The sequence below is a fragment of the Podarcis muralis genome, chromosome 8, assembly GCF_964188315.1.
Source record: "Podarcis muralis chromosome 8, rPodMur119.hap1.1, whole genome shotgun sequence".
NCBI classification, from domain to species: domain Eukaryota; kingdom Metazoa; phylum Chordata; class Lepidosauria; order Squamata; family Lacertidae; genus Podarcis; species Podarcis muralis.
The window spans coordinates 76,360,606-76,387,268 of record NC_135662.1 but is presented as its reverse complement, the minus strand read 5'-3'; the positions used below and the strand labels follow the sequence as shown (position 1 = coordinate 76,387,268).

General features: G+C 42.5%; 1 protein-coding gene across 2 annotated transcripts in view; it reads right to left on the bottom strand.

Annotated features, from left to right (window-relative positions):
- Positions 1–26,663, bottom strand: part of MYO10 (myosin X) — a 196,925-nt gene that overhangs the window by 57,591 nt on the left and 112,671 nt on the right. For both annotated transcript variants that reach the window (XM_028737963.2, XM_028737964.2), the window contains 15 exons: positions 25,121–25,255; positions 22,791–22,915; positions 21,824–21,837; positions 21,644–21,728; positions 19,418–19,521; positions 18,128–18,257; positions 17,586–17,704; positions 16,020–16,166; positions 15,267–15,367; positions 14,990–15,056; positions 12,375–12,467; positions 11,963–12,031; positions 11,659–11,741; positions 9,447–9,555; positions 8,725–8,805 (listed from right to left, as the gene is read on the bottom strand). In XM_028737963.2, coding sequence (XP_028593796.2) covers positions 8,725–8,805; positions 9,447–9,555; positions 11,659–11,741; positions 11,963–12,031; positions 12,375–12,467; positions 14,990–15,056; positions 15,267–15,367; positions 16,020–16,166; positions 17,586–17,704; positions 18,128–18,257; positions 19,418–19,521; positions 21,644–21,728; positions 21,824–21,837; positions 22,791–22,915; positions 25,121–25,255 — 1,462 coding nt within the window. The remainder of the gene's footprint in view (positions 1–8,724; positions 8,806–9,446; positions 9,556–11,658; positions 11,742–11,962; positions 12,032–12,374; positions 12,468–14,989; positions 15,057–15,266; positions 15,368–16,019; positions 16,167–17,585; positions 17,705–18,127; positions 18,258–19,417; positions 19,522–21,643; positions 21,729–21,823; positions 21,838–22,790; positions 22,916–25,120; positions 25,256–26,663) is intronic.

Genomic DNA, 26,663 nt, shown 5'->3' with positions numbered 1-26,663 from the left:
ATAAAAGGAGCACAGGGGGAGACATGATAGAGGTGTACAAATTTATGCATTTTGTGGGAAACATGGACCAAGTGAATTCATATTCTCTCTCTCTCTCTCTCTCTCTCTCTCTCTCTCTCTCATATAACACTAGAACCTAGAATCATCCAATCAAGATTTAAGACAAAGGAAATACTTCTACACACAGTTAAATTATGGAATTTTCCGCAACAGGATTTAGACAAATTCATGGAGAATAAGATTTAGCATGATGGCTCTTCTGCAGTATCGCAGGCAATATGCCCCTTAACTCTTGCTAGGAGTCACAAGTGGGGAAGGTGCTGTTGCCCTAGAGACCTTCTTATGGGCTTTTCACAGACATTTGCTTGACCATGGTAAGAACAAGATGGGCCTCTGATCTGATAGTCAGATCTCTTCTTATGCTCTTAAGGTTATTGTGGGGATAATATGCAGGGATAAATATATATCATGGGTTCCAAGCAAGAAGGGTGGGTCATAACTGTAGTAATAATGTCCTTTAAAACAGTAGATTCTGGAATTAACGAGGTCCACTGTTTTTGTCCTGGCCCTGAACATCTAGATCCAAATGTCAAAATCTGAAAAAAGGTGGGCACCATGCATCTCATTGCTTTCTTAAGTAAAAAGGTAAAGGACCCCTGGATGGTTAAGTCCAGCCAAAGGCTACTATGGGGTTGCGCCGCTCATCTCACTTTCAGGCCGAGGGAGCCGGCATTTGTCCGCATACAGCTTTCTAGCTCATGTGGCCAGCATGACTCAACCGCTTCTGGTGCAATGGAACACCGTGGTGGAAATCAGAGTGCATGGAAATGCCATTTACCTTCCTGCCTCAGTTGTACCTATTTATCTACTTGCACTGGCATGCTTTCAAACTGGGAGCTGGGACAGAGCAATGGGAGCTCACCCTGTCACGGCGATTCGAACCACCAACCTTCTGAACGGCAAGCCCAAGAGGCTCAGTGGTTTAGACCACAGCGCCACCCGCATCCCCTTCTTAAGTAACAACCTTCTTAAGTAATAACTTAAGAAAAAGACTAACAAATTTCCTAGCATCTACACATCAGAGAACCCATTCATGCAAAGAAAAACTGGCATTGTCTTCCATTGACATCAAATAATCAGCTCAGAGATTTATGCATGATATAATGCTGCTATGGAAAAGCTTTCTTTCTGTCTGTCTTCCTGCCGTCTCTCACCTCAGATTTCCAAGCTGCTTCAATCCCTATATACAGAAAAATTCATTCATGGTTCACTTTTACAAATTCCTGCAACCTTGTGATGAGCTTCTGAGATAATGAGCAAGATGCAACACCACTTGTTGCATATTAAAGTATTTCTAGGAAAACGGAAAATGGCAGCTGGAGAGGTTGCCTGCCCCTTGAATTCAAAACTGAGCTGGGAAGAACAGCGGATGTATTTCAGAGCCTACAAGGCATTTTTTAATAAGATATACACCAACAAAGGTATTTATCCTACAAAAAAACAACCAGCGCCATGGCCATTGGGTTCAATGAAGGTCAAATTATGAGCTTAATGGATAACTGTGCTTGGAAATTTGCCACAGAAGACATAGCTTATCAGTCTCCAAAAATGTTGCTCTGTTGTCTCAGGCGCACCTTTCTTCCACCCACTTGAAAAAGTATTGCTTCCAAGAACTATCCAGTTTCTGAAACGTTCAAGAATCACTCAGAGCCTTCCATCTGATTTAAATGCGATACCAGGTTGTCTCAAAATAACTCCTGGCTCATAGATTCTCTCCAAAAAGCTGCTAGGCTATGCCTTCCCAATCATGGGGAATAATTTCTTTCTGCTCCTCAGTCTCTTGCAGGTGACATTGAACCAAATCACACAGTTCTGATGCTCAGCTCAAACACCAGTAACTGCACAATGTGATAGGAATTTTGAGGTCTTAGATATATGGTAATGTTCATAAGTGTACCAACCAAGCACGTAAATAGATCAGCACAGGAAGACCAACCTGGAACCATTTTGATTCCTAAACTGAGCAAGGTCTCTGCAAGGTCAAAGTGGGAAACCTCCCCATTGTCTCTTTCCTCACAAATTCTGTCTTAAGGGCACATTTAAGATATGAATAGGGTGTGAGCCTGTGACCTGGGCCCAGGAACTAAGTATTTATCCTTACAAAAGACTGGCCAGGCTACCCAGGAAATCCAATCAAGTAACATGCCAGACAGGAGATAAACAAGGACAAGAGATAAACAACATTTAAATTTCTGTTTAGACCGCCTTTTCTGTGATGTAGGTATGATGTATCTGAGGGGTGGTCTTAGGTTACACCCCTTCTGTGATGTATGTATGATTCTGGGGGTGGTCTTGATCTACAGGGTGGCAATTTCCAAAGTCTTTATAAGGCTTTGCACACCATTTTTCTGGGTCCTCCTCTTTTCCTGCGTGTGAGGGGAGCACCCTGTTGCAACAGATCAATAAAGATCAAGCTTACCAGCTGCTTTGCTTCTCAATATTCTCTGGTTGGCCTCTGTTATTCTCTCCTACCAATAGGGAACCTATGTAAGGACTCTATATGGGCTCTTGGATACCCCATAAGGGAAAAGGGCAATTTTTGTTTACAACAACAACACACACCTTAAAAGAGAAAATGTCATTTTTTTTCTGTCTCAGCCATTTAGCACATTCTACATCTTGCAGAGTTTCGGTATTCTTTTGACACTGCCTTACACAACCAGTGTTCCGTAACTGGTGAAGGGACATGCTTATTTGCTCTGGAATGGGAAGGAGGGAGGGCAATTTTCCCAAGAATCACAACTAAAGCATCCATGACAGATGGCCACCCAACTTTGCTCTCCACAGTGGGCACTTCCCGCTCATTGCTTTTTACTGCTCGCTGACTCCGGAGCACATGTGGCAATGTTGAAGCACATCTAAGGGCTCCTCCTCTCTGTTCAGACACACAACATTAAACTATATTCTGCACTCTCAGGATGAGTTGCAGCAAGCCTCAGGCTTACATGCTGCCTTCTCCTCCTCTGGCACAACTGTGAAGAATTTGCAAACTTTATAACAGCCCACAGCTTGAATTAACCATAGCTTAGGGTTTGAATGGTGCTGGTGCTAGTGGTCAACAAAAGAGGTTGAAAGACTGTCTCAAGGCAAATCTAAGAAAATGTAGTCTAAGCACCGACAACTGGGAAACACTGGCCTGCGAGCGCTCCAGTTGGAGAACAGCCTTTACCAAAGGTGTCATGGGCTTTGAAGACACTCAAACTCAACGCAAAAGAGAAACGTGCTAAGAGGAAGGAACACCGTGATCAACTCCTGTCCAGAAACCAATATCCCCACTGTGGAAGGACGTGTGGATCCAGAATTGGCCTCCACAGTGACTTACGGACTCATTGTTAAAACCGTGTTTATGGAAGACAATCTTACTCGGCTACGAGTGATCGCCAAAGAAGAAGAAGAAGGTGCATCTAAAGCTTGCATTGTTCTCCTTTTGGCCATGCTAGAAGTGGAGGAGAAAGAGGGGAGCGATAATGGGAGCTGCGCCGATTTGGCATTTTGGTTTAACGGACTATTTTTATTTATTTATTTTGTGATCATTTATTAGTTTTGAATTACAACAATCCAATAATAGCTTCATTATAACAAAGCCAAATTATAATACAATTAATAAGACCAATCATTAAGATGCCAAATTATACAATTTAGGTTGCCCCCCCACGTGCTAGAATTAATGGTTTGATTAGTCCAAATACCAATCCCTTATATCGCAACTGCAGTTTTAACAACTTCCATTCGTATTGACACACTGAATGACTTTTACACCTACAGGTGGGTTTAACAGACGAATTAATTGCTTTTCTTTGGGGGCGGGGGATGCTCTGCCCCTTGTCAAACAGCATTGGTGCCACTCCCAAATAAGAATATGTAACATACTATAGATAATCACAAATAGGTTGAATCTTTTTTTGGCTGCATTATAGCTGTCCAATACGTTGTTTTGACAGGGATTTTCTTTTTTTAAAAAACAACCCCAAAACATTCTCTTGGCAATGAACATTGTCAGTCCATTTAAAACATTCATCAGTCACCAGCCTTTCAGACCATGGCAGGCATAATACAGAGCTGTGTGTCTACGGCAGGCCTTGCTTAGTCATTCTTTTGAGGAGAGGTGAGGAGGGTTCTTGTATTGTCTCCTTTTTCTGTCCCCGGCTGACCTCCCACATCCTATAGAATCTCGTTCCTCATAAAAGCTCTGGCTTAACTCATGAGTCATCTTGAAAAGCACTCGATATGGCGGTTACACATGACAAGGGGGAGCAGTGCCCTGTCTAGACAACTACTCCAAGCTTCGACCCACCCAGCCCCCAACATTCCTTTAAACCCTGATGCACAACATTCTTCCCATTGTGAAAAGGAAATATAATGCCTTCAGCCAAATCCAGAGGGCCGGGAGAAACCATCGAGATCTCAAAAAGATACTCTATCCCTAGTCGAGCTGTAGCCGTGTTTCCTTCTGACAACGTGAGCGGCTCATCCCCGCTGGGAGTCCCTTCCAATTAAAACTTTGCACCTGTCATCAACCCTCCGCCAAGCCACGCACAAGGGCAGCCTTTTCCATGGCCAAGACTTTAAGCTAGCAGAGAGCAGGCAGATATCCGGAGAAACATGTGTCATTTCTGTCCTGTCGGCTGGTTCACAGCCTGAAGCATATGTGTTGAGACACAAGAGTGTCATCTCTCATTCCGTGTAGAATGGTGAACTGTACAGTGGTACCTCAGGTTAAGTACTTAATTCATTCCGGAGGTCAGGTTCTTAACCTGACGTACTACTTTAGCTAATGGGGCCTCCCGCTGCCACCGTGTGATTTCTGTTCTCATCCTGAAGCAAAGTTCTTAACCCAAGGTAATATTTCTGGGTTAGCGGAGTCTGTAACCTGAAGAGTCTGTAACCCAAGGTACCACTGTATCTCTTGTTCTCGGGCCTTGCTCGCAGATCTGTTGCCACAAAGAAATGAATGGCATACCTGCCAACATTTCTCTGATGAAAATAGGGATGTCCCAATCCATAATAAGAATAAAGGTAAAGGATCCCTGGACAGTTACAGCCAGTCTATCGGGTTGCAGCGCTCATCTCGCTTTCAGGCCAAGGGAGCCAGTGTTTTCCACAGACAGCTTTCCTGGTCATGTGGACAGCATGACTAAACCACTTCTGGTGCAATGGGAGACCGTGACGGAAACCAGAGCGCATGAAAACACTGTTTACCTTTCCGCTGCAGCAGAGAGAGATGTATGTATGAAAGTACATTTAAGCGCCAAAGGTTTAATCTTAACTGCATAGAAATGTATGCTTTCAGTAATGCTTTCTTTTGTGAATGTTCAATCCTTAAGTTGTTGTTGTGGTTTAAAATGTGCGTGTAGATTATAGCATCATGTTTCTACTACAAGAGGTGTTTCTTGTTTGCAAAGTTGCCTTATGATAACTTTGCTTTAAACATATAGTCATGCAAGGAAATATTTTGGCAAGGAGTCAGATACTTGGGTTGGGCAGAAGGTGGGGGAAGAACCTGGAAAAATCCTGAACTGAGTAGTAAAAGCACAGCGTATACATATGTATATATGTGTGTGTGCATAGATAGATAGATAGATAAATAGATAGATAGATAGATAGATAGATAGATAGATAGATAGATAAAGGTAAAGGTACCCCTGCCCGTATGGGCCAGTCGTGTCCGACTCTAGGGTTGTGCGCCCATCTCACTTCAGAGGCCGGGGGCCAGCGCTGTCCGGGGACACTTCCGGGTCACGTGGCCAGCGTGACGAAGCTGCTCTGGCGAGCCAGCACCAGCGCAGCACACAGAAACGCCGTTTACCTTCCCGCTATAAAGCGGTACCTATTTAACTACTTGCACTTAAGAGTGCTTTCGAACTGCTAGGTGGGCAGAAGCTGGGACCGAACGACGGGAGCTCACCCCGCTGCGGGGATTCGAACCGCTGACCATACGATCGGCAAGTCCACCCGCGTCCCTAGATAGATAGATAGATAGATATAAATATAGTCTCAGGGAAAGACAGAGAGCCCTAGAGGCATATCTGCCACATATCTTCTAAAAATCCTGTTCAAAGCCCCTTTCATGAGAGCAAGATACACACTTCAATCTTTTTGGTTGCCCTCCACCCACCCAAGTTGCAATTCCTGCCCAAACTGGGCAACTAAGCTCTGCACACATGTGCCCAAAACACTATGCAACACAATTAACGGCTTGCACAAACTCAAGTCAAAAATAATTATCTACAGCATACAGTTCCAAATCTGGCTCCCTATTCAGAACAAAACAAAAAAAAATCCCAACAGTCCAGCTTTCTTCTTGTAATTACTGGGAATTTTTCAGAAGCTCACCAGATGTTTCTTAGCAAATACTGAATCAACCAAATGTTAAATCTGGTGTTTTAACAAAAATAAAAACTGGATGTTGAAAATGTTGTTTGTAAGAATAAAAGAAAATTATTATAAATTAGTTTAGAGATGGTATTTAACACCAGTCAGATTAAATCTAATAAACAAGGAATATTCGGTGTTATGTTGGAGGGAATGCTAGGAAACAGGGAATTATGTTCACATGTGGTGGGCGTGTAAATATGTACAATTTTTTGGCATAGGGTGATATGTTAAGGAAATAACGTAACAGAAATCACTGGATTAAAGCTGACTGAAAGTCCACATGTAGCATTATTATCAATTTACGATGGGGTGGAAGGTTCGCAGGCTATGAAGGACTTGCTCACAAATTTATTGACAGCTGCATGAATTATTATAGCCAGGAAGTGGAAGGGGCAAAAAGAATATAAAATAAAAGAATGGTATAAAGAGGTGTGGGATATAGCTGTTAATGATAACTTAACACGTGGCATTAAGGTAAGACAGGGAATATGCAGGATTAATGATTTTGAGGAGATATGCAGGGTGTTTGTAGAATTTGTATTGTTAAAACGGAAAGGGGTCAAACCATCGCAAGATAGTGTTGAAATTCTGGGAGGTTGGATAGCCACAGTGGAATGGTCTTGTGGGTGGGGTGCACATTTTTATTCTTATTTATTTATGATTATTACATTGTCAAAATAAAAGAAGAAGAGGAAGGAAGGAAGGAAGGAAGGAAGGAAGGAAGGAAGGAAGGAAGAGTTTCTTTCTAAAAGTACTGGAATCTAAGCCAGAGATTGAGTTCCAAGAAGCTATTGGGTTCCTTGGAAGCTTATCACGAGTTCCTCATTGAGAAGGTCAGGAATGGCCAAAGATTCCTCTTTTCTCGCAGAGCTACAGAGAAGTGGGTGGGTGCCGGGATGCATCCTTGATTAATCTGAGGTGGCAGCAAGACACTCAGGAGGTCTGGCCAAGGCCCCATATGAACAGATTATGAGAATATTCCCCACAGTTCCTCTACATAGTGCTGTGATTTCTTAGGAGGCCTCAATATGGAAAGAGCTGCCTGGAAATTTGAAAACCACTGGTTTAAACTCTTAAGCAAAACGTGGGCATTGTTTAAAACAGGGGTCAGCAAACTTTTTCAACAGGGGGCCGGTCCTCTGTCCCTCAGACCTTGTGGGGGGCCGGACTATATTTTTTTTTTGGGGGGGGTGAATGAATTCCTATGCCCCACAAATAACCCAAAGATGCATTTTAAATAAAAGGACACATTCTACTCATGTAAAAACACACTGATTCCCAGACCGTCCGCGGGCCGGATTGAGAAGGCGATTGGGCTGGATCTGGCCCTTAGTTTGTCTACCCATGGTTTAAAATTTAGCAAGTAGCTATCAACAACCTACAAATTAAACTAATACCTGCTTTAACAACCACAATTATTTGTTTCGTTTACAGTCATACCTCAGAAGTCAAACGGAATCTATTCCAGAAGTCCGTTCGACTTCCAAAACGTTCGGAAACCAAGGCGCTGCTTCCAATTGGCTGCAGGAAGCTTCTGCAGCCAACCAGAAGCCGCGGAACCCATGCTGGACATTCAGGTTCCAAAGAACATTTGCAAACCGGAACACTCACTTCCTGGTTTGCGGCGTTCGGCAGCCAAAACGTTTGACTCGCAAGGCGTTCAATTTCCAGGGTACGACTGTATTTATTTCATAAATCTTATATACCACTTGATGGTTATGAAAAAACAACCTCAAAGTGATTTGCAAAGAGAACAAAACAATAAACTATTTGAAAAAAAAACATGAAAACAACTCTCTCAATCCTTTGAAACATAAAATCAACAATAAACTAAGAAGAGATTGAAGCATATATCTACACTGCTTTCCACCTTACCTGGGAATAAGCAGGATTGAACTAATTGAGGCTTACTTCTGATTGTACATGATTGCAGCCTGAGGGGTGTCTCACAAGACCAAAAAATTGCTAGCAAAGGTTTCTGCTAACCCTTAATACAAGCTGCTGTTTTGCCAACTGTTTCATCTACCAGTTAGAGGATTTCAGAAAAGCAATATAATCTTTACAGCGCACATAACAAGCGTAAGGTAAACCAACAATTAAGGACTGCAGAGGACATGATGCCGAAAGTTGGCCAGCTTTTAAAACTACATAGAATCTCAGAGATTAGAAGCAGAATCTTGCTGTTCTATAGGTAGTGGTGATCATGAAAAAACAAGGTTAAGCCAGCGTTCCATGGTCACCTGGCAGAAAGATCCAAGGCAAATGCAATCTTAAAAGCTTAAACCTTACCTTCTCCATGTTCGGCTTGATACAGCGAACAAAGAAAGGGTTGGAGGTGCTTAGCGTTGCCATTAAGGAATGCAGCGAATCCTAAAAACAAAACAAAAAAAAAAGAGGGGAGGAATGATCAAAGTTGTACCTTGTACTTATCTTGGCAAACCACTTGCAAGCAGTAGCCGTAGCAGCACCTAGTGGCAAGGACTGCAAATTACACCAGAGCAGGCTTTCCCAAAGGAAAAACAGAGAATCGTAGAAGTGGGAGAGTTGCAAGGGACACCAAGGGTCATCTAGTCCAACCCCTCAAATGCAGGAATCACAGCTAAGGGATCCCAGACAGATGGCCACCAAACCTCTGCTTAAAACTTCCAAAGCCCTCAAGAAGGATGCAAGGGCAGCGGCTGCCGCCTGTGATCCCCAGCAGCAATAATAATAATAATAATAATAATAATAATAATAATAATAATAATAATATTTATATTTATACCCCAGCCACTCAGGGCGGCTCCCAACAGAATATTAAAAACACATTAAACATCAAAAACTTCCCTAAATAGGGCTGCCTACCATTCAGAGGCATGCATCTAATAATCAAAATTATAACTTTTTGAAATGTGGTGTCTGATCAGCTAAAAGGAAGGACCAGAGTAGATTGAGTGGGTAAGAGAATTCAGCCCTACCGATCACACACAAAGGGCAACGCTTGGAAGAGCTCGATGGATGAAGGAGCTCACCTTAAATTGCAGGCTGACGGTGGGCTTCCGATGTTTGGTTCCAGATTTTAAAGTATCTTGGCTGCTGCGGCTGGAAACATGTTCAAAGAGGTCGTAGATGAAATCGAGGCTGAAACAGAAGCAGGAGAGGAGAAACCATGTTTCACAGAATTAAATAAACACGTGAAATGCTACTGCAAAATTGGTTCAATGTTAATTCAGAAGAGCAAAATATGGGGCAAAAATGTGATTTTAACGAGTTTTTCCAGGTTGTGGGAAGATGCTGACAGTGTTTATAACAAAACCTCAGCCGAATAGCCATAAAAGCTTCACATATGAAGCTCTGCTAAGTCTTGAACAACTTCCCCTCTGCATGCCTCTACATTATATTAACATCCTTTAAGGAAAAATCTCATGGTGCTTCTGAGTCCAGAGTTATGTCTGCCTCCTTTATTTCACAAACTAAGCAACAGGCATTGCCTGTTTTCTTTGTTGGGCTCTCTTGACTTTCCCATGAAAGCTGCTGCATTTAGTAGAAGAACGAGGATTAAAATATGTATATTAAGGAGATAAGAAAACTACCGGGGTAACCTATTAAAAAACCAACACCAACACTTAATAATCAATCTAATTGCAATGGATAATGGCTGCAAAATTTTGGAAGAAATCAAATTTACCAACAAAAGATGAATGGCTTCAAAGTGCTTGGCAGACCTTAATGATGATAAAAATTATGCACTTCCAAAGATTCAGGGAAAATGGACAATCTACACTTACAGATAACTGGAGATCTTTCGTAACATATGTAACAAAATACTGAATATTGTCTGACATCATTAAATTGCAATTGCACTCTGTGGTGAAGAGGTAACTGTGTATTTCATTTCATTTTGCTGTTTATTTTATACAATACTGTACAATAAAAAAAATTAATAGACCAATATTCATTGGTGACTTCACGTTTATAGCCCCCTGCCCACGTACCCCCCACTGCAACTCCCCACCTTAAGTTAGATTTGTCAATTGCCTCTTTAGGTATCTACTTAGTACCAAGTGTTGCACAGAGTAGTTTTTATGCGCTTTGCATTTTCCTCCACATACAACTATATGTGTATAAAAGTTTTATAGGTCTATATTCTCATACATACAGATACACACATATCTCTGAAGATTTCTCTAAATGGTGTTTCATAAGCAGGACAAACAATGTCAGTTCCCCCCTCCAACTACTCTATGGTGTGGTTGTTGTTTTTTCCTACTGAAAATTCTCTCTCCGGTTAAGAGTCGCCATTGAAATACAAAACATTCAGATTCTACATTAAGTGAAGCGTTCTGAAAAATGTAAAACATGTGAAATTCACATGCGCTTCAACAACAATAATAAAAAATCTCAAATTGTTATATGCCCGTAATTTGTTTCGGCTGCGAATGCAGCAAATTACAACCGGAGCTCTCAAAAAATTGTCACGCCATAAATTAAGAAAAATCAATTTGAACCTTCTCCAAATGGAATGAAGACAAAAAATTATTTGTCTCACAGACTTGACGAAAACATTGCAGAATGTGGGCTCACACAATCCCTTTAAAGGAGGATTAAGGTATGCAAAATTCAGGGGAGGCAGAATAAACATGCCCCTTGACCTTCGGCGCAACCAATCAAACGCAAATTGGTGGATATGCCATTCATAGAGCTTTATCCTCTTTCCACAGTGCAGGGCGAAGAAGAAGAAGAAGAGGAGGAGGAGGAGGAGGACTTTGGACCTCATATCCCACCTTTCGCTCCCCTTAAGGAGTCTCAAAGCGGCTAACATTCTCCTTTCCCTTCCTCCCCCACAACAAACACTCTGTGAGGTGAGTGGGGCAGAGAGACTTCAGAGAAGTATGACTAGCCCACGATCACCCAGGAGCTGCATGTGGAGGAGCGGGGACGCGAACCCGGTTCACCAGATTACGAGTCCACCACTCTTAACCACTACACCACGCTGGCACCCTACAAAACAAATCAAAGCGCACACACACACACAGCCAAGACTGCATGCGATAGCAGACTCACAACTTGGTGCGGCTTCTTAGCAAATGCAAGTACAAGAAAAATGAAGAGTGCAGGAGAGTGTCTGTTTAGAACTGCAAACCAGAGGTATATTATGGCCCCAACCTCCACTGCCCTCAGAGGCCACTGTTTCCAGCATGTTAACATGGATCAAGACCCCCAGATTGAAAATACTTGACGTACCTGCTTTCCCGCAAGAGGTTCAGGAGATTGTCCCTGAAAGTGTCCCTGTTTTTCTCCAGGATTCCTCTGACATCATACTGAACCTATTTGAAAAGAGGCAGAACAGGCTCAGCTATTAAAAAAAAAAAAAGAAGGAAAAAGAAGCCCCTCTTATTAACAGCTTCTCACAGAGGGACCATTGTAAACAGCAGAGAAGAAACTGAATGCTTCAGTTAATTTGCAAGTGGCTGCAGGGCAAAACTGAACTGCCTCTGAAACGCTCTTTGGAAGAATTTCAACGCACATTAAGGAAAAAGGAAATTACCTCTCCGGCATAATGTTTCACTCCAAAGTTGTGAACAGCAACCCTCGGTTTCACATAAAAAGGATTGTTCTGTTTACAAAAGGGGAACAAAAAAGAAAGATAAACTTTTAGGTTGAGGAACTGAAATATCGAAGGAGGTCTGAATAAGCTTGCTTATCAGAACTCACTGGAAGACCGGCTTTAGAAAAGGCCTGCTATGTCTGTTTGGGTACTTAAGATTTTCTTACAGACACTGTGTGCAAAACCTCCATCTCGCACAATGCGGATCAGCACAATGCGGATCCCATAATTTTAACCAGAAACACCTTTGCATAGTCAATAAACACTCTGAACAGGAGAAATTCCAACTACATCTTTGAAGGTCTGCAGCACATCACACATCTATAAAACAAATGAGAAATACATTACTTACCGCATGTTGGATGTGTAACTTTGCCAACAAGGTGCTGTCCGTAGCTTGGGGGAAATGGCTTTCTTCATTGATAAGTGCTAACAAACCAAGTTTCTGGGTAATTAAGACACAAGACAAAATAATATTAGGCGGATCACAAATGGTTTATGCTTCTGTTTTCTTTTTTGTACAGTGGTACCTCCGGTTGTGAACGGGATCCGTTCTGGAGGCAACATGAAAAGCCCACAACCTGAAGCGCCGTATCTGCGCTGTGCGTAGCACAATTTGCACGTGTGCGCAAAGCGTGATTGGCAAAACCCAGAACTAACTCTTTCTGGTACAGTGGTACCTCGGGTTAAGTACTTAATTCGTTCCAGAGGTATGTTCTTAACGTGAAACTGTTCTTAACCTGAAGCACCACTTTAGCTAATGGAGCCTCCTGCTGCTGCCGTGCTGCTGGACCACAATTTCTGTTCTCATCCTGAAGCAGAGTTCTTAACCTGAAGCACTATTTCTGGGTTAGCAGAGTCTGTAACCTGAAGCGTATGTAACCTGAAGCGTATGTAACCTGAGGTACCACTGTACTTCCGGGTTGCCGCAACCTGAAAAAATGTATCATGAAGCAAACGTAACATGAAGTCCGACTGTAATATTTAAAAAATCCCTCTTTCAAATGGTGCAACACAGTGGTGCTGGGATTTTAGCTGCATAAATGGATTTGAATGGAATATTCTTCCAGTGCCTGAAATGCAGGGTTGCCATCAAAAACAGCAGCCTCATATCTCTTTTTTATAGCATCTAGTGCAGAGGTGACTAACCTGTGGCTAGCATTTGAAATTTTGCATTTTGTACTTGGCTATCGGCCACTTGCAACCCGGTGAAGATGCCCAGGAGCCAGGATGGCACCTGAAATCTCCATCACCTGGAGGTGCATGCCTGGGAATCCTTGGATGTAGACTGCTTTCACACACTAGCAACACATCCTGTAGAATTCTACCTGTTACATTTTTTCTGCACAATCAGAATGACAAATATGACTTTCGAGCCGCCGGGCCCCCAAATGACAACTAGGCATTCTGTTTTGCCGACTATAACCCTGGTTTAAGCAGCCATTTGTGGCCCTCAATATGTTGCTGAACTACCACTCCCATTAACCCTGGCAAGTTGCTTAATAATAATAATAATAATAATAATAATAATAATAATTTATTATGTATACCCCACCCATCTGGCTGGGTTTCCCCAGCCACTCTGGGTGGCTTCCAACAGAATATTAAAATACAATAGTCTATTAAACATTAAAAGCTTCCCTAAAGAGGGCTGCTTTCAGCTGTCTTCTAAAATTCTGGTAGCTGTTTTTCTCCTTGGTGGGAGAGCGTTCCACAGGGCGGGTGCCACTACTGAGAAGGCCCTCTGCCTGGTTCCCAACGTGAAACTTATAAATTTAAAAGGACCGGGGGCTGGGATAGAAGAGGCGAGAACAAGAACCTTGAAGTCATCTACAGTTATTGGCAAGAGCTGAAGAATGTGAACAAGGTAAGAATCCTTAAATCAGATTGCAAATGGTGCCTTACTACTCTTCTGTATGTGACTCCATGCCATAGCCCAGCTGGGAAAAGGGTGGCAGAGCAGTAAGAGAGAAACGCTTGCTTCTATTCAATGCTGTGGCCATGCGAAGTATGTTGAAGTTCAAAATGAACAGTTATCGTATTACCAAATCAACATTTTGGTGAACAGTTTCATCTTTGTAAACCCCAAACCACGAAAAATGTTTATAGAAAGGAACACAGCTTCCCCCATTATTATAATTATATATTCCTCAAACTTGCAGACTTTCTTTCACAAAAAACAAACCAACTATTGAGGCAGTGAATACCGTATTTTTCCGTGTACGAGCCGATATCCCCCCCTTTTTTAAGTCAAAAATTGGAGGTAGTCTTACACATGGGTGTAATGGAAATTGGGGTTGCTCGTGCGTAAGTTGCCGCCACTCTTGGCAAGGTTGCCTGGTTAAACCTTTCCCTGGCTGGACAGCCCTCACTCCGTGGCTGTCTCAGTCAATGGCAGAATCCATCAGTGGGCGTTTCCTGAACTTCTTCCAGCATAAAAGTTCTTTGACGCCAAGTCTCCGCCTAGCCTCCCTGCGCGGAAGTCTTCTGCGCAGGGTGGGTGTGGGCAGCGGAGGACCCGTGCTCTCCCCGCTGGTCTCTGGCGAAGAGTCCTGGAGCCATCTCTCCGAAGCCCGCCTCTGCCCCCCTTTCTCCCTGGTGTCACGCTGATTTCCTTCCCCAGCCGATGAATCCCCTCTCTCCCTGCTGGGCCCTTCTCCGGCATCGCTTCGGAGCCTTGCCTCCACTCCTGGCTCCAATGGCAGTTCCCTGACAATGGGTTTATACAGTAAATATTGGGTGATTTGGCTGGGGAGGTAATGCGAGGCTGTGCCGAAGCATGGGGGTTTGAGCAGTTTCCCCAAAAAGCTGAACAACTTTAAAATACTGATTTCTTAATTTTAGGCTTCCTAAAGTAGGGGTTGTCTTATATGTGAGGTCGTGTTATACACAGAAAAATACGGTACCTAAATTTGTATAAACTCAGTTCAAGATACTGCATATCACAGATTATTAAAAAATGTTTACCTTTTCAATAAGATCCAAGCACTCCCCATTATCTGTCCAATTGATGTCTTCCCATGGGAGTCCTTCTCTAAGAGAGACCAAGAGGCACATTTTATTACAATGATCAGACACAAAGATTTTTGGTCCACTTATTAGGAAAGGTGAATGGGAATCAGCTTGTTTTAAAATAATAGTGAAATGAACTGCATGATGGCCTGCAATACCTCTATGGAGCTGAGCATCAAAATCAAAATGTAAAGGGCAGAAGGGGTGGAGAAAAGCCTTTTGCAGTTCTTACCTGCTATATTCCAACTGCTCTAATGAAAAAATGTGCTTGTTGAAATACTCCTGAAGCTTTTCGTTTGCATAGTTAATATTGAACTGCTCAAAACGATTGACCTGGAAAGGAACAAAAGATGTTCAGGTAATAAAAACAACACATACAGGCCTAACTTTATTTCGATGCCACTTTTCTACAGTTAAAATCATGCTCAAGAACATGGAAAGAATACGTAACTACAATATAACGGAAGTCACTGTAAACAATAATTGAAACATTCTAAAATACACAACCAAACTGAACAATTTCCACATGAATCACAAGAAGATCTAGAAGGAAGATACAAAAAAACCGACAGCAACAACCCCCTGTAACAAAAAAAACCCCCAAACAACACCCCAGCCCCAACAACACCCTCAGCAACAGGCAATTCTAGTTACCGTGTTTTTCGCTCTATAAGACACACCAAACCACAAGACACACCTAGTTTTTGGAGGAGGAAAACAAGAAAAAAAATATTCTGAATCTCAGAAGCCAGAACAGCAAGAGGGATCGCTGCGCAGTGAAAGCAGCGATCCCTCTAGCTGTTCTGGCTTCTGGGATAGCTGTGCAGCCTGCATTCGCTCCATAAGACGCACACACATTTCCCCTTACTTTTTAGGAGGGAAAAACTGTGTCTTATAGAGCAAAAAATACGGTAAGTTATGGAGGAATGAGCCAAAGGGTGAACACCAAAAAAGGATAAGCCAAGTGGAAACCTTTGGAATTTACCTCAAAATTTTCAAATCCAAAGATGTCCAAAATTCCAATGGACTTGAAGTCGTCTTTGCCTTTTATTCTGCTGTTGATTTTTTTAATAACCCAGGCAAAGCACTGGGAATAAAGTGCCATAGCTGCTGAATCTCTGTTCTCTATTGCCTGGAAAGAGGTAAGGCAGAGCAGGTCAATTATCACACTCAGATTTTTGACGAAAAGTCCTTTACGCAATATTACTCAAAGCACGGGGCAAACAGAAATAACAAGCGTACTCTGGTTTTTACACACAGAGTTACTCGTGCTCCACTGCTTTCCTCTAATACCGTGGTTCCCAATATGGGGCAATTTGATTTTTAAGGGGGGCAAATTGAGAATGAGTTATTAACAGTGAGTTATTAACAATGAGTTATTAACACCCATCAATTTGACGAGTAACATCGAGGAGACAGCAGTGGTGCTCTCTTTAGAGTTTCACGAGCAGGTCCTACATCAGGCATAGGCAAACTCGGCCCTCCAGATGTTTTGGGACTACAACTCCCATCATCCCTAGCTAACAGGACCAGTGGTCAGGGATGATAGGAATTGTAGTCTCAAAACATCTGGAGGGCCGAGTTTGCCTGTGCCTGTCCTACATCTTTAACAGTCTTCTCTGTCCTTCGGTCATGTCAATATATCAATATATTGTCCCAAACCAGTTTGAAGTCCCTATTGTGATATTGGTTTCATAGTTTTTGACCTGGCAATATTTCGTGAATCATGGTGTTCGTGTGTGTGCTATGCAAAAATCACAATATGGGGGAAACCGCAAAGCCAGTCAATGCCTCTACATAGCTCCATCCTTATTTCAGACTTATGGTATATTGCAATATTTAAGTGGCGATATCTTCTTCTTCTTTGGCGATCACTCGTAGCCAAGATTGTCTTCCATGAACATGGTCTTAACAGTGAGTCCATAAGTGAATCTGGAGGCCAATTCTGGAACCACACATCCTGCCACAGAAGGGACATAGGTTTCTAGGCAGGAGTTGATCACGGGGAAAGTTTGCCAAATGTGCCTTCCTCTTAGCACATTTCTCCCTTTTGTCCTGAGTTCAAGTGTCTTCAAAGTCCATGGGACCTTTGGTAAAGGCTGTTCTCCAATTGGAGCTCTCACAGGCCAGTGTTTCCCCGTTGTCGGTGTTTATGCTATATATTTTAAGATTTGCCTTGAGAGAGTCTTTAAACCTCTTTTGCTGACCACCAGCATTACGCTTTCTATTTTTAAGTTTGGAATAGAGTAGTTGCTTTGGAAGATGACCAGTCCAGCACAACATGACCAGTCCAACAAAGTTGATGTTGAAGAATCAAGATATATCACGATGCTGAAAGCCAGGTATCATCCAGTCGTACTGTTCGCCTCCACACAGTTCCATCCTTATTTCAGACACTGTGATATATCGCTATATTGTGGTGTTTAGCTGGTTATATAGCGCAATGTTGAAAACCAGATCTCACAAAGCCTTGGTATGACCAGTCAGCCAAAGCCAGATATTCTAAAAATAGGAGACGCATGTAAAATACCCCAGAGTAACTTCACTGTACCTGTTGTACACTGAGAGGTGTCAGAATTTCTTCTCCCCTGAGTATCATTGATCTCTGTGTCAATGCTTCTGTCAGCTGCGTTGAGTCCAGCCCAAGTAACTCTGCCGATCTACCCAGAGCTAGCAACAGACAGAGATGATGAACAAAAGTTTTAGAACAGAATTATGCATGGACAAGCACAGCAACATCTCATGGGTTGGCAAGGAAAACCTAAGGCTCCCTGTAGGGCAAAGACAAAGCGATGGCCTAATAAGCAGTTCATAATTCACAGATGTCTATTTCCCTTCAACTGACTGCACATATTAACTCACATCGTTTTTCCTTTCTAGGGAGAACGATCCAAATTTATTTTCAGAGCCGATCAATACCAATTATGAAAATTGGATTGGGGCCTTGACAAGGAGGTGATTTGCTGGCTTTAAATTGATTTTTTTAAAAAAAAAGTCGCCTGAGGCAGTTCGATTTTTGAACCAAAAAGGCAGGGTATAAATATTCCTAATAAATAACGCTTATACCAAAGGAAGCAGCCATCTTTTTTTCACCTGTTTTGAAGGACACCTGTGCTCCACCCGCGGTAATAAATTCAATGTTGCCTAGGTGCAAAACACCAGCAAGCAGCCTGAGAACATCTCGCACCTCTTCTGTGGTAAACTGCATCACTTCCATTGCAGTCTAGGGGAGGGAAAACATGAGACCTTGAGATGGTTAACACAACACATTTCCCCACCTCTCTACGTTGAATTCAGCCAAGGCCCTGCGTGAGTGGAACAACTTCCATTCAGCCAATGGAATTTCCCCTGCTGCTCCTCCCGAAATCTGTTCTGGTTACGCCAATCCCCAGAGCAGTTGTATGGTGCGGAATCACAGGGGTAGGAGAGGGAGAGGAAGTTCAGTTGTACGAGTTAGTCTACTCATGCTATGACTTCACTGGATACCACCCATAGCCAGGAGCTATTATTGCAATGGCAATTGTTGAGGCTTAGTCTCAGGAGAGTGAAAATGGCGGACCCCCTGGTTCCTCCACTTCATATAACCCATGCACAGAGGCATAAAAAAAGGTTAAGTACAGTCAAAGGCGACTATGGGGTTGTGGCGCTCATTTCGCTTTCCAGGCTGAGGGAGCTGGCGTTTGTCCACAGACAGCTTTCCGGGTCATGTGGCCAGCATGACTAAACCACTTCTGGCGCAACGGGACACTGTGACGGAAACCAGAGTGCACGGAAATGCTGTTTACCTTCCCGCCGCAACGCTACCTATTTTGAATTGCTAGGTTGGCAGGAGCTGGGACAGAGCAACGGGAGCTCACAGTTTTGTGGGGAATCGAACCGCCGACCTTCTGATTGGCAAGCCCTAGAGGCTCAGTGGTTTAGACCACAGCTCCATTAAACAGTGGGCATGACTCCAACAACCTGTAGCTTTGTCCCAGATGTTGCCACTGAAATATGGTTGGGAATATTTAGATCACTGTTTCCCAAACATGGGTCTCCATCTGTTTTGGGGTTACAACTCCCATCATCCCTAGCTAGAAAGACCAGGGGTCAGGAATGATAGGAATTGTAGTCCAAAAACAGATGGAGAAACAAATTTGGGAAACAGTGATTTTTAAAACCCTCTATCCTCTGGAGTGCTGCAGTTCAGGGAGGTTATGCTGCGCTTTTCTGATGATGGTACACAGTATACACAAGGCCTCAAAATTGCCACAAGGGCTGTGAGGTTCCTTTACAGAACCGTGTCATTGTTAGCAGACAATCTCAACTTCAAAGTGACTGCCACGTCAAAAGAATTTGTGACGTTACTGGCCAATCCGTAAAGAAGGGGCATGTCCAACTCACAATGACTTCTTTGAAGGATTCCTTGTCATTGATTGTCTTGTCCGCTACACATCCAGACTGGTTCAGGTAGTGATAGTTCTCTGGTACAGAGAGGTAAAATGCATCTGGAAACAGGAAAAATAGTTAATTCAAACTGTTGTGTTTAAATTAAGGAATAGTTTATTAAAGCACACAAGAAAAGAAACACCAAATAATACTCTGGATAAGAATGTAATTTATTCCGAGGGTCCGTACACAGCCCAAAAATTCTGTAAGCAGAGGCACCACTTCTGTGCACACGCGCGGCAAAACTTGGAAGAATACACTTCTGGGTTTGCCGCATTTGCAACCCGAAAGTTACATTACCCGAAGGTAACGTAACCCAAGGGTCCACTGTACTGTCTATCTCCATTATGTGCAATGTTTCTCCATGACAGGTTAACACAGGCTACCTCAACCTCGGCCCTCCAGATGTTTTTGATCCCTAGATGTTTTTGATCCCTTGAGGAAGTCTGGGTTAACATAAAAAGGTAATTTTAGGTGGCAACAGCAGCTACCCAAAAGTGATGCTTGCGTACATGAGAAATGCATACCAAATGCATTCCTCGAGAATAAAATTTCACAATGCTCTGTGCGAAACTCTCCGGCTTAGTCTCGGAAATTTCCAGTGGCAGAGTGTATCACAAAACAACCCCTCTGTGTGCCATTCCTATGTTGATTTGACACAGAGGTAGACTGGTGTGTGTGTGTGTACTTTGAGAATAGAGACTGGAGGCAGATACAGAAGGAGAATGCAAAAGGTGATCCCATGTCGGGGATGAGGGGGATTGCAGAATGTTTGTTGCAACTGCAATGCTGTGAACTGCCCTGAGATCTTTTGATGAAGGGCGATTTATAAATTTAATAAATAAAATAAATAATGCATATCAGGATGGTGGCTAAGCCAAAGTTGTTTACCTTTCTTTGGAAAATTTCTTTTTTTTTGGTTTTTCAAATTAAAATTTTACAGAGATACAGTAGTACCTCGGTTGTTGAGTGTAAACCATTCCGGAAGACCATTCGACTTCCGAAACGTTCGACAACCAAGGCGCAATGGGCGGCCGGCAAATTCCACTGAGAAAATGAAGAAACATGCCTCGGAAGTTGTTCGATTTCTGAGGCATGTTCAAAAACAGAAGCATTCACTTCCGGGTTTTTGGCATTCAGGTTCCAAATCATTCGGCTTCTGAAACTCTCCAAAACCCGAGGTTCTGCTGTATATTAAATATAAATCATAAAAACAAGATTCCAAGAAATCTCCTGGACTTCCATCCCCCCCTTTGTGGGTCCTAATATTAATCATTTCCTCCCACATAGTTTATGATACTCCAAATCCTTTGCCTCTTCCATTATGTCCAGAATTCAATCTTAAACTACAAGTGATTTTCCTTCCAATCCTACTAATGATTTTAACTGTTTACAATGGTCTTTAAGATAAGTTATAAATTTCCCCCATTCCTTATCTTCCTGATTTCTGACTCTTCCAGTCAATTTAGCCATTTCAGCATAGGCCATTAACTTCATCTGCTATTCTTCTCTGGTAGGATCTTTTTCAAAGTTAGTACCTTTTCAATGTGGTACTAAGTTTACCAATACAAACCCAACGGATCTTACTCAGATTAGACAATTCGGTTCAGACTAGTTCTTAGAGCAGATTGTGCCCAATTGGCTGGTGCAAGTAAGTACCGTATTTTTGCTCTATAAGGCGCACCAGACCACAAGACGCACCTAGTTTTTGGAGAAGGAAAACAAGAAAAAAAATATTCTGAATCTCAGGAGACAGAACAGAAAGAGGGATCGCTGCGCAGTGAAAGCAGCAATCCCTCTTGCTATTCTGGCTTCTGGGATAGCTGTGCAGCCTGCATTCGCTCCATAAGACGCACACACATTTCCCCTTGCTTTTTAGGAGGGAAAAAGTGAGTCTTATAGAGCAAAAAATACAGTAAGTATAGACTTGGGGAGGAAGTGGGATTTGGAGAGACTTTTGGTATGATGGGATGTATCATGATTAGCATCTATCTTTGTTAGGCAATCATTCTCTCTATATATAACATAGCACAACACAACACAGCACTCTTTAATTTTTTTCTTAGGTCTTACATTAAAAAAAATACTAGGATCATGAAATGCTGGTGGTGGGACTCTTAGGAAAAATCCCCTTCCAAGGGGCACTGTAAACCATTATTTAAGCAGAAGACTGCCTCTCACCTTTCTTTTCTCCCTCAATCCCCGCCAGCAGGGCATAGAATATGTGATAATTTCTCTCTCCTGGATTTTGCCTTACTACTCGATTCTACAAGAGAAAACATATTTAGAGATCTGTTCGGCAGGTAGGTGAGATTCTCAGCGCGCTCCTTTACATTGAAAGAAATCGAAATGCTGACTTACCTTCTCTAATAAATCTTCAGCAGGCAGCAGGTAGAAAAGTCAAGGAACAGAATGTTTCATTTGACCATGTGAGGAGGTTGGGGTGAACTGAAGGCTATATATTCATTTCCTAGCAGACTTGCACGAGCAATGTTTGCGTCCATCCTTTTTATTTTATTTTAACGTAAACTAAGACTGTCATTGGATGAGGATTTTAATTGGCATCTGTTTATTTGCCACAAAATTCAGTGGCCCAGTTCACACATCAGGGTAAAGAATAGTTAATGGTTTACCCTGACCATGGAAATCACTCTAGAGCAAGCAATTCCTGTCTTAGTGTGACATATCAACCAGAGAACTAAGGTTTGTTTCACTCACACAAACCATGGACAGCAACAGACTTTAGAAACAAAATAATTTCACTGCGGAATTTTAGGATGATCTAGGATAAAAAATGAGGGACGCGGGTGGCGCTGTGGGTAAAAGCCTCAGCGCCTAGGATTTGCCGATCGAAAGGTCGGCGGTTCGAATCCCCGTAGCGGGGTGCGCTCCCGTCGCTCGGTCTCAGCGCCTGCCAACCTAGCAGTTCGAAAGCTCCCCCGGGTGCAAGTAGATAAATAGGGACCGCTTACTAGAGGGAAGGTAAACGGCATTCCATGTGCTGCGCTGGCTCGCCAGATGCAGCTTGTCACACTGGCCACGTGACCCGGAAGTGTCTGCGGACAGCGCTGACTCCCGGCCTATAGAGTGAGATGAGCGCACAACCCTAGAGTCTGTCATGACTGGCCCGTACGGGCAGGGGTACCTTTACCTTTTAGGATAAAAAAATACTAAGCATATGAACTGGTTTTTATAGATTTTTGCATTCTAACTTAAGAACTTGGAATGTGTATTGAAAGAGAGGCAACATCTTCTTTGCTTGTTGTATAAAAATGCACACAGTTGTCATACTGTAAATATTAGGGCAATCACAGAGTACAAAGGATACAATCTACAATTTTTCCTCCCTGAATGTTGCCTTTCTGACAGAAATTCAACTGAATGAATTTCCCAAAGCGACTTGAGTTGTTGTTGTAAACAGTCTTTGCGTTGCCGAAAGCTTCCATAATTGGGCTGTGGAAAAAATAAAAATAGATAACAAATGTACTAGCTGTTTGAGTAAGAATAAACATTGTTTACTAGAACTTTGATTTTTAAAAAAGTATATCCAGTGTAAAGTACTGCCAACTAACTCCTTAATCTTTAATTTTTGTCTCCTAGACAATGCACTTTCATTCCACAGATAGGGGATTGCATATCTGAATGTTCCCACCAAAGGGAAAAAATCCCTCCACACAGAAAACAAAGAGGCTGACTAGAACCCTTTTTTTCTTTGACATCTAATCTGCTTGCTTTGTTTAATGTGTGAGCAGATTTATATATGGGGACGCATTTAATCAAGCTATCTCGGAGCTGCAAATGGAATATTCCAGAAACAGTTTAAGCCCGTGCAGTTAGACTTAAGGGTAAAACCATGGGCAAAACCAAAAAACTAAGTGTGCCGAGATACCCTGTTATTAATCTGAGGCAATCTCCAATCTGTGCTTCTGTAACTCTTGATAATGTATTTCTATACCCTCAGGTTTTATTTCCATGTCCCCAGTACCATATATTTTCCATTGTTGTTCAATCCTTGCTCCCTAGTGCAGATCAACTGGTGAGTGTTCAGTGGCCCATTCTGTTGTCCTTAACTGCCTTTCCTTAGTCTTCTCTTAATTGTTACATTTTTAAATTATTATTATTATTATTATTATTATTATTAATATTATTATTATTATTATTTTGACAAAGTAATAAATAAGAATAAAAATGTGCACTCCACCCACAAGACCATTCCATTGCAACTATCCAACCTCCCAAATTTTCAACACCTCTTGCGACACCCTTTCTGTTTTAACAGTACAAATTCAACAAACACCCTCCATATCTCCCCCAAATCACTTCTCCTACATATTCCCCACCTTACCTTAATGGCACGTGTTAATTTATCATCAATAGTTATATCCCACACCTCTTTATACGATTCTTCCATTTTCTATTCTGCTTGCCCCTTCCACTTCCTGGCTATAATAATTTGTGCAGCTGTCAATAAATTTGTGAGCAAGTAGTCTTCTCTTTTCGCCTTCCTTCTCTCTACTTTTGTCCATCTGTCCTCCTCCCATCCCTCTTTTCAAATGTACCCCAAGCTCTTTTCAAATATGTCCTCAAGCTCACCAGCTCCTAGCCTGGCCTGCTACCAAAGGTCTACCATTATTACATTACATTCCCAGTTCCCATAAGCCATTCACTGGTTGACCCACCCCACCCTAAATTTCCACATCCAGTAAGGACACCATATAAACAATAGCACTTCAGTTAGACATATTTTAATGGGTCTGATGCAGTAAAACAAACATATCCCCTCCCCAATTACACTTAAAAACCTGACCGTATTCATTTGTCCCCCTGTCCCTGCTAAGCCATAGCATTGCTGCCCCCAGGTAGAAAAGGCTACAGAGCTGTAATTACTCTAAACCAGTTATTATGAAATAGTCCAAGGATGCTGTAAAGAGATTCTGCAGCATCCGTGTGACCTCTTTTGCACCCTTAACCTCTCTCTTTTGATTTGCTCATTGATCTTTGAAACCTGCAATTAGAACGCAGGCATTTTCAAAGGAAGACAACTTATTTAAGCTAGAGACGCACGCGGCAACATCAATGAATGAATCATTAATTATACACACGGGTAAATTATACGCACAACCAAACAACATCTGCCAAAAAATAATAAGACACCCCACAGAAAGGCCTCTCTCTTGCAATGATGCCTTACTCCCCGGAAAGCTCATGAGAAGGAAAGTCCTAGGATAGTGGCTCAGATTGCAAAAATAGGAGGGTTGCTAAGCACCTGGCAGGCTAAAATATAGGCTCGGCTGTCAGCATTCTGACTATAAAATATGGATTTTATGGAAGAAAAACAAACCTTACTTCCATTTGAATTTTAAAGTGTTTGATGCATCCAACAAGTGAAGCCCTCTGCATCTGATCACTTAAATGTACTACCATAGTTTAGAAAATGTTCGGTCATCATCATTTATTATCTATACCCCGCCTAGATCTGGCTGGGTTTCCCCAGCCACTCAAAGATGGGACGTGCTTGTTGGGTTGTTTACCCGTCCCTGGTACTGCCATAGTTTTGTTTTCTAACTGCTAAGCAGACAACGGTCAGCTCCGAAATATCTTCCTTCCATGTATCTTCCCTACTGTCTAGAATGATAGGTGAGGCTATGAACACAGTACCTGCTCTCCAAAATTGCTTGTTCCACACTAGATGTTTTCTCTTTGCGAGAGAGTTCCAGCGAATGTTGGCTCACAGCAGACAAAAACTTGAGTATCAGCTTTGTGCTCTCTGTTTTGCCAGCACCACTCTCACCGCTGGAAGACAAAAGGAAAACAAGACTTAAATTAGTTATCTGTACCAATGATCTCATACCTTGAAAATTCAAGAAGACTTGCTGGACGTTTACTGAAAAAAGGCTTTTTATGTCTGTGAGTGGCAGTAATTATGATTTTTTTTTAAAAAAAAAATTATTATTTTTCATTTTTTGTTAGCCATCGCAAGAGCATATTGCTGGCTAGTGAACCGGGATATACATTTTAAATAAATAATATTTATTTTTAGACGCGGTCTGAGAAATGGTATCCAGGCAGGTAATCAGAAGCTGAGCTTCTGAGAGCTAAGATAAATCAATGTCGCATTTAGGAGACTTTGCGCAGAGCCTGAAATCTGAGAACCATATAAATTGGAGAACCGGTCTTTGCTACAATGGATTATGATCACTGTGAACTGAGTTTCTTTGACTGAGAGTTGCTGTTATTTATACTTACATCCCACCCAGTAGTTCTGTAAGGGGCAAATAAGAAATGACACTCAACAATATAAGAATGCATCCCCCCAAGGTAAAAGTAGCTGGCGTCTACACTAAAGGTAAAGGTAAAGGTACCCCTGCCCGTACGGGCCAGTCTTGACAGACTCTAGGGTTGTGCGCCCATCTCACTCTAGAGGCCGGGGGCCAGCGCTGTCCGGAGACACTTCCGGGTCACGTGGCCAGCGTAACATCGCTGCTCTGGCGAGCCAGAGCCGCACACGGAAACGCCGTTTACCTTCCCGCTAGTAAGCGGTCCCTATTTATCTACTTGCACCCGGGGGTGCTTTCGAACTGCTAGGTTGGCAGGCGCTGGGACCGAACAACGGGAGCGCACCCCGCCGCGGGGATTCGAACCGTTGACCTTTCGATCGGCAAGCCCTAGGCGCTGAGGCTTTTACCCACAGCGCCACCCGCGTCCCTGGCGTCTAAACTATCAGCATCTAAATTACCACATCCCCTGCCCACTCCATGTGAGGAAAACCTGTATACTGTATTTTCATTGGAAGGCCATACAGCTGATTGGTGTGTTTGTGTTTTGCAGCTCCTTTTACAGAGGAAAGCAAACATTAGAGATCCAGTCACATTCATAATTTGGCCACAGATGCACTTGAAAATTGTATCTGCCATTTTGTCTGGTTTCTGATACGTGACAAGCACTTTTTAAGGGTGTTTTGGGTGGCTAGTTATCGCCAGCTTCCTTTTACTCCTCCTCCTCTATCAGCTTTCTCTGCTTTTTGCCAGCATATAATAATAATAATTTATTATTTATACCCCGCCCATCTGGTTGGGTTTCCCCAGCCACTCTGGGCGGCTTCTAACTGAATATTAAAAACAATACAGCATCAGACATTAAAAACTTCACTAAACAGGGCCACCTTCAGTTGTCTTTTAAAAGTCAAATGGTTGTTTATTGC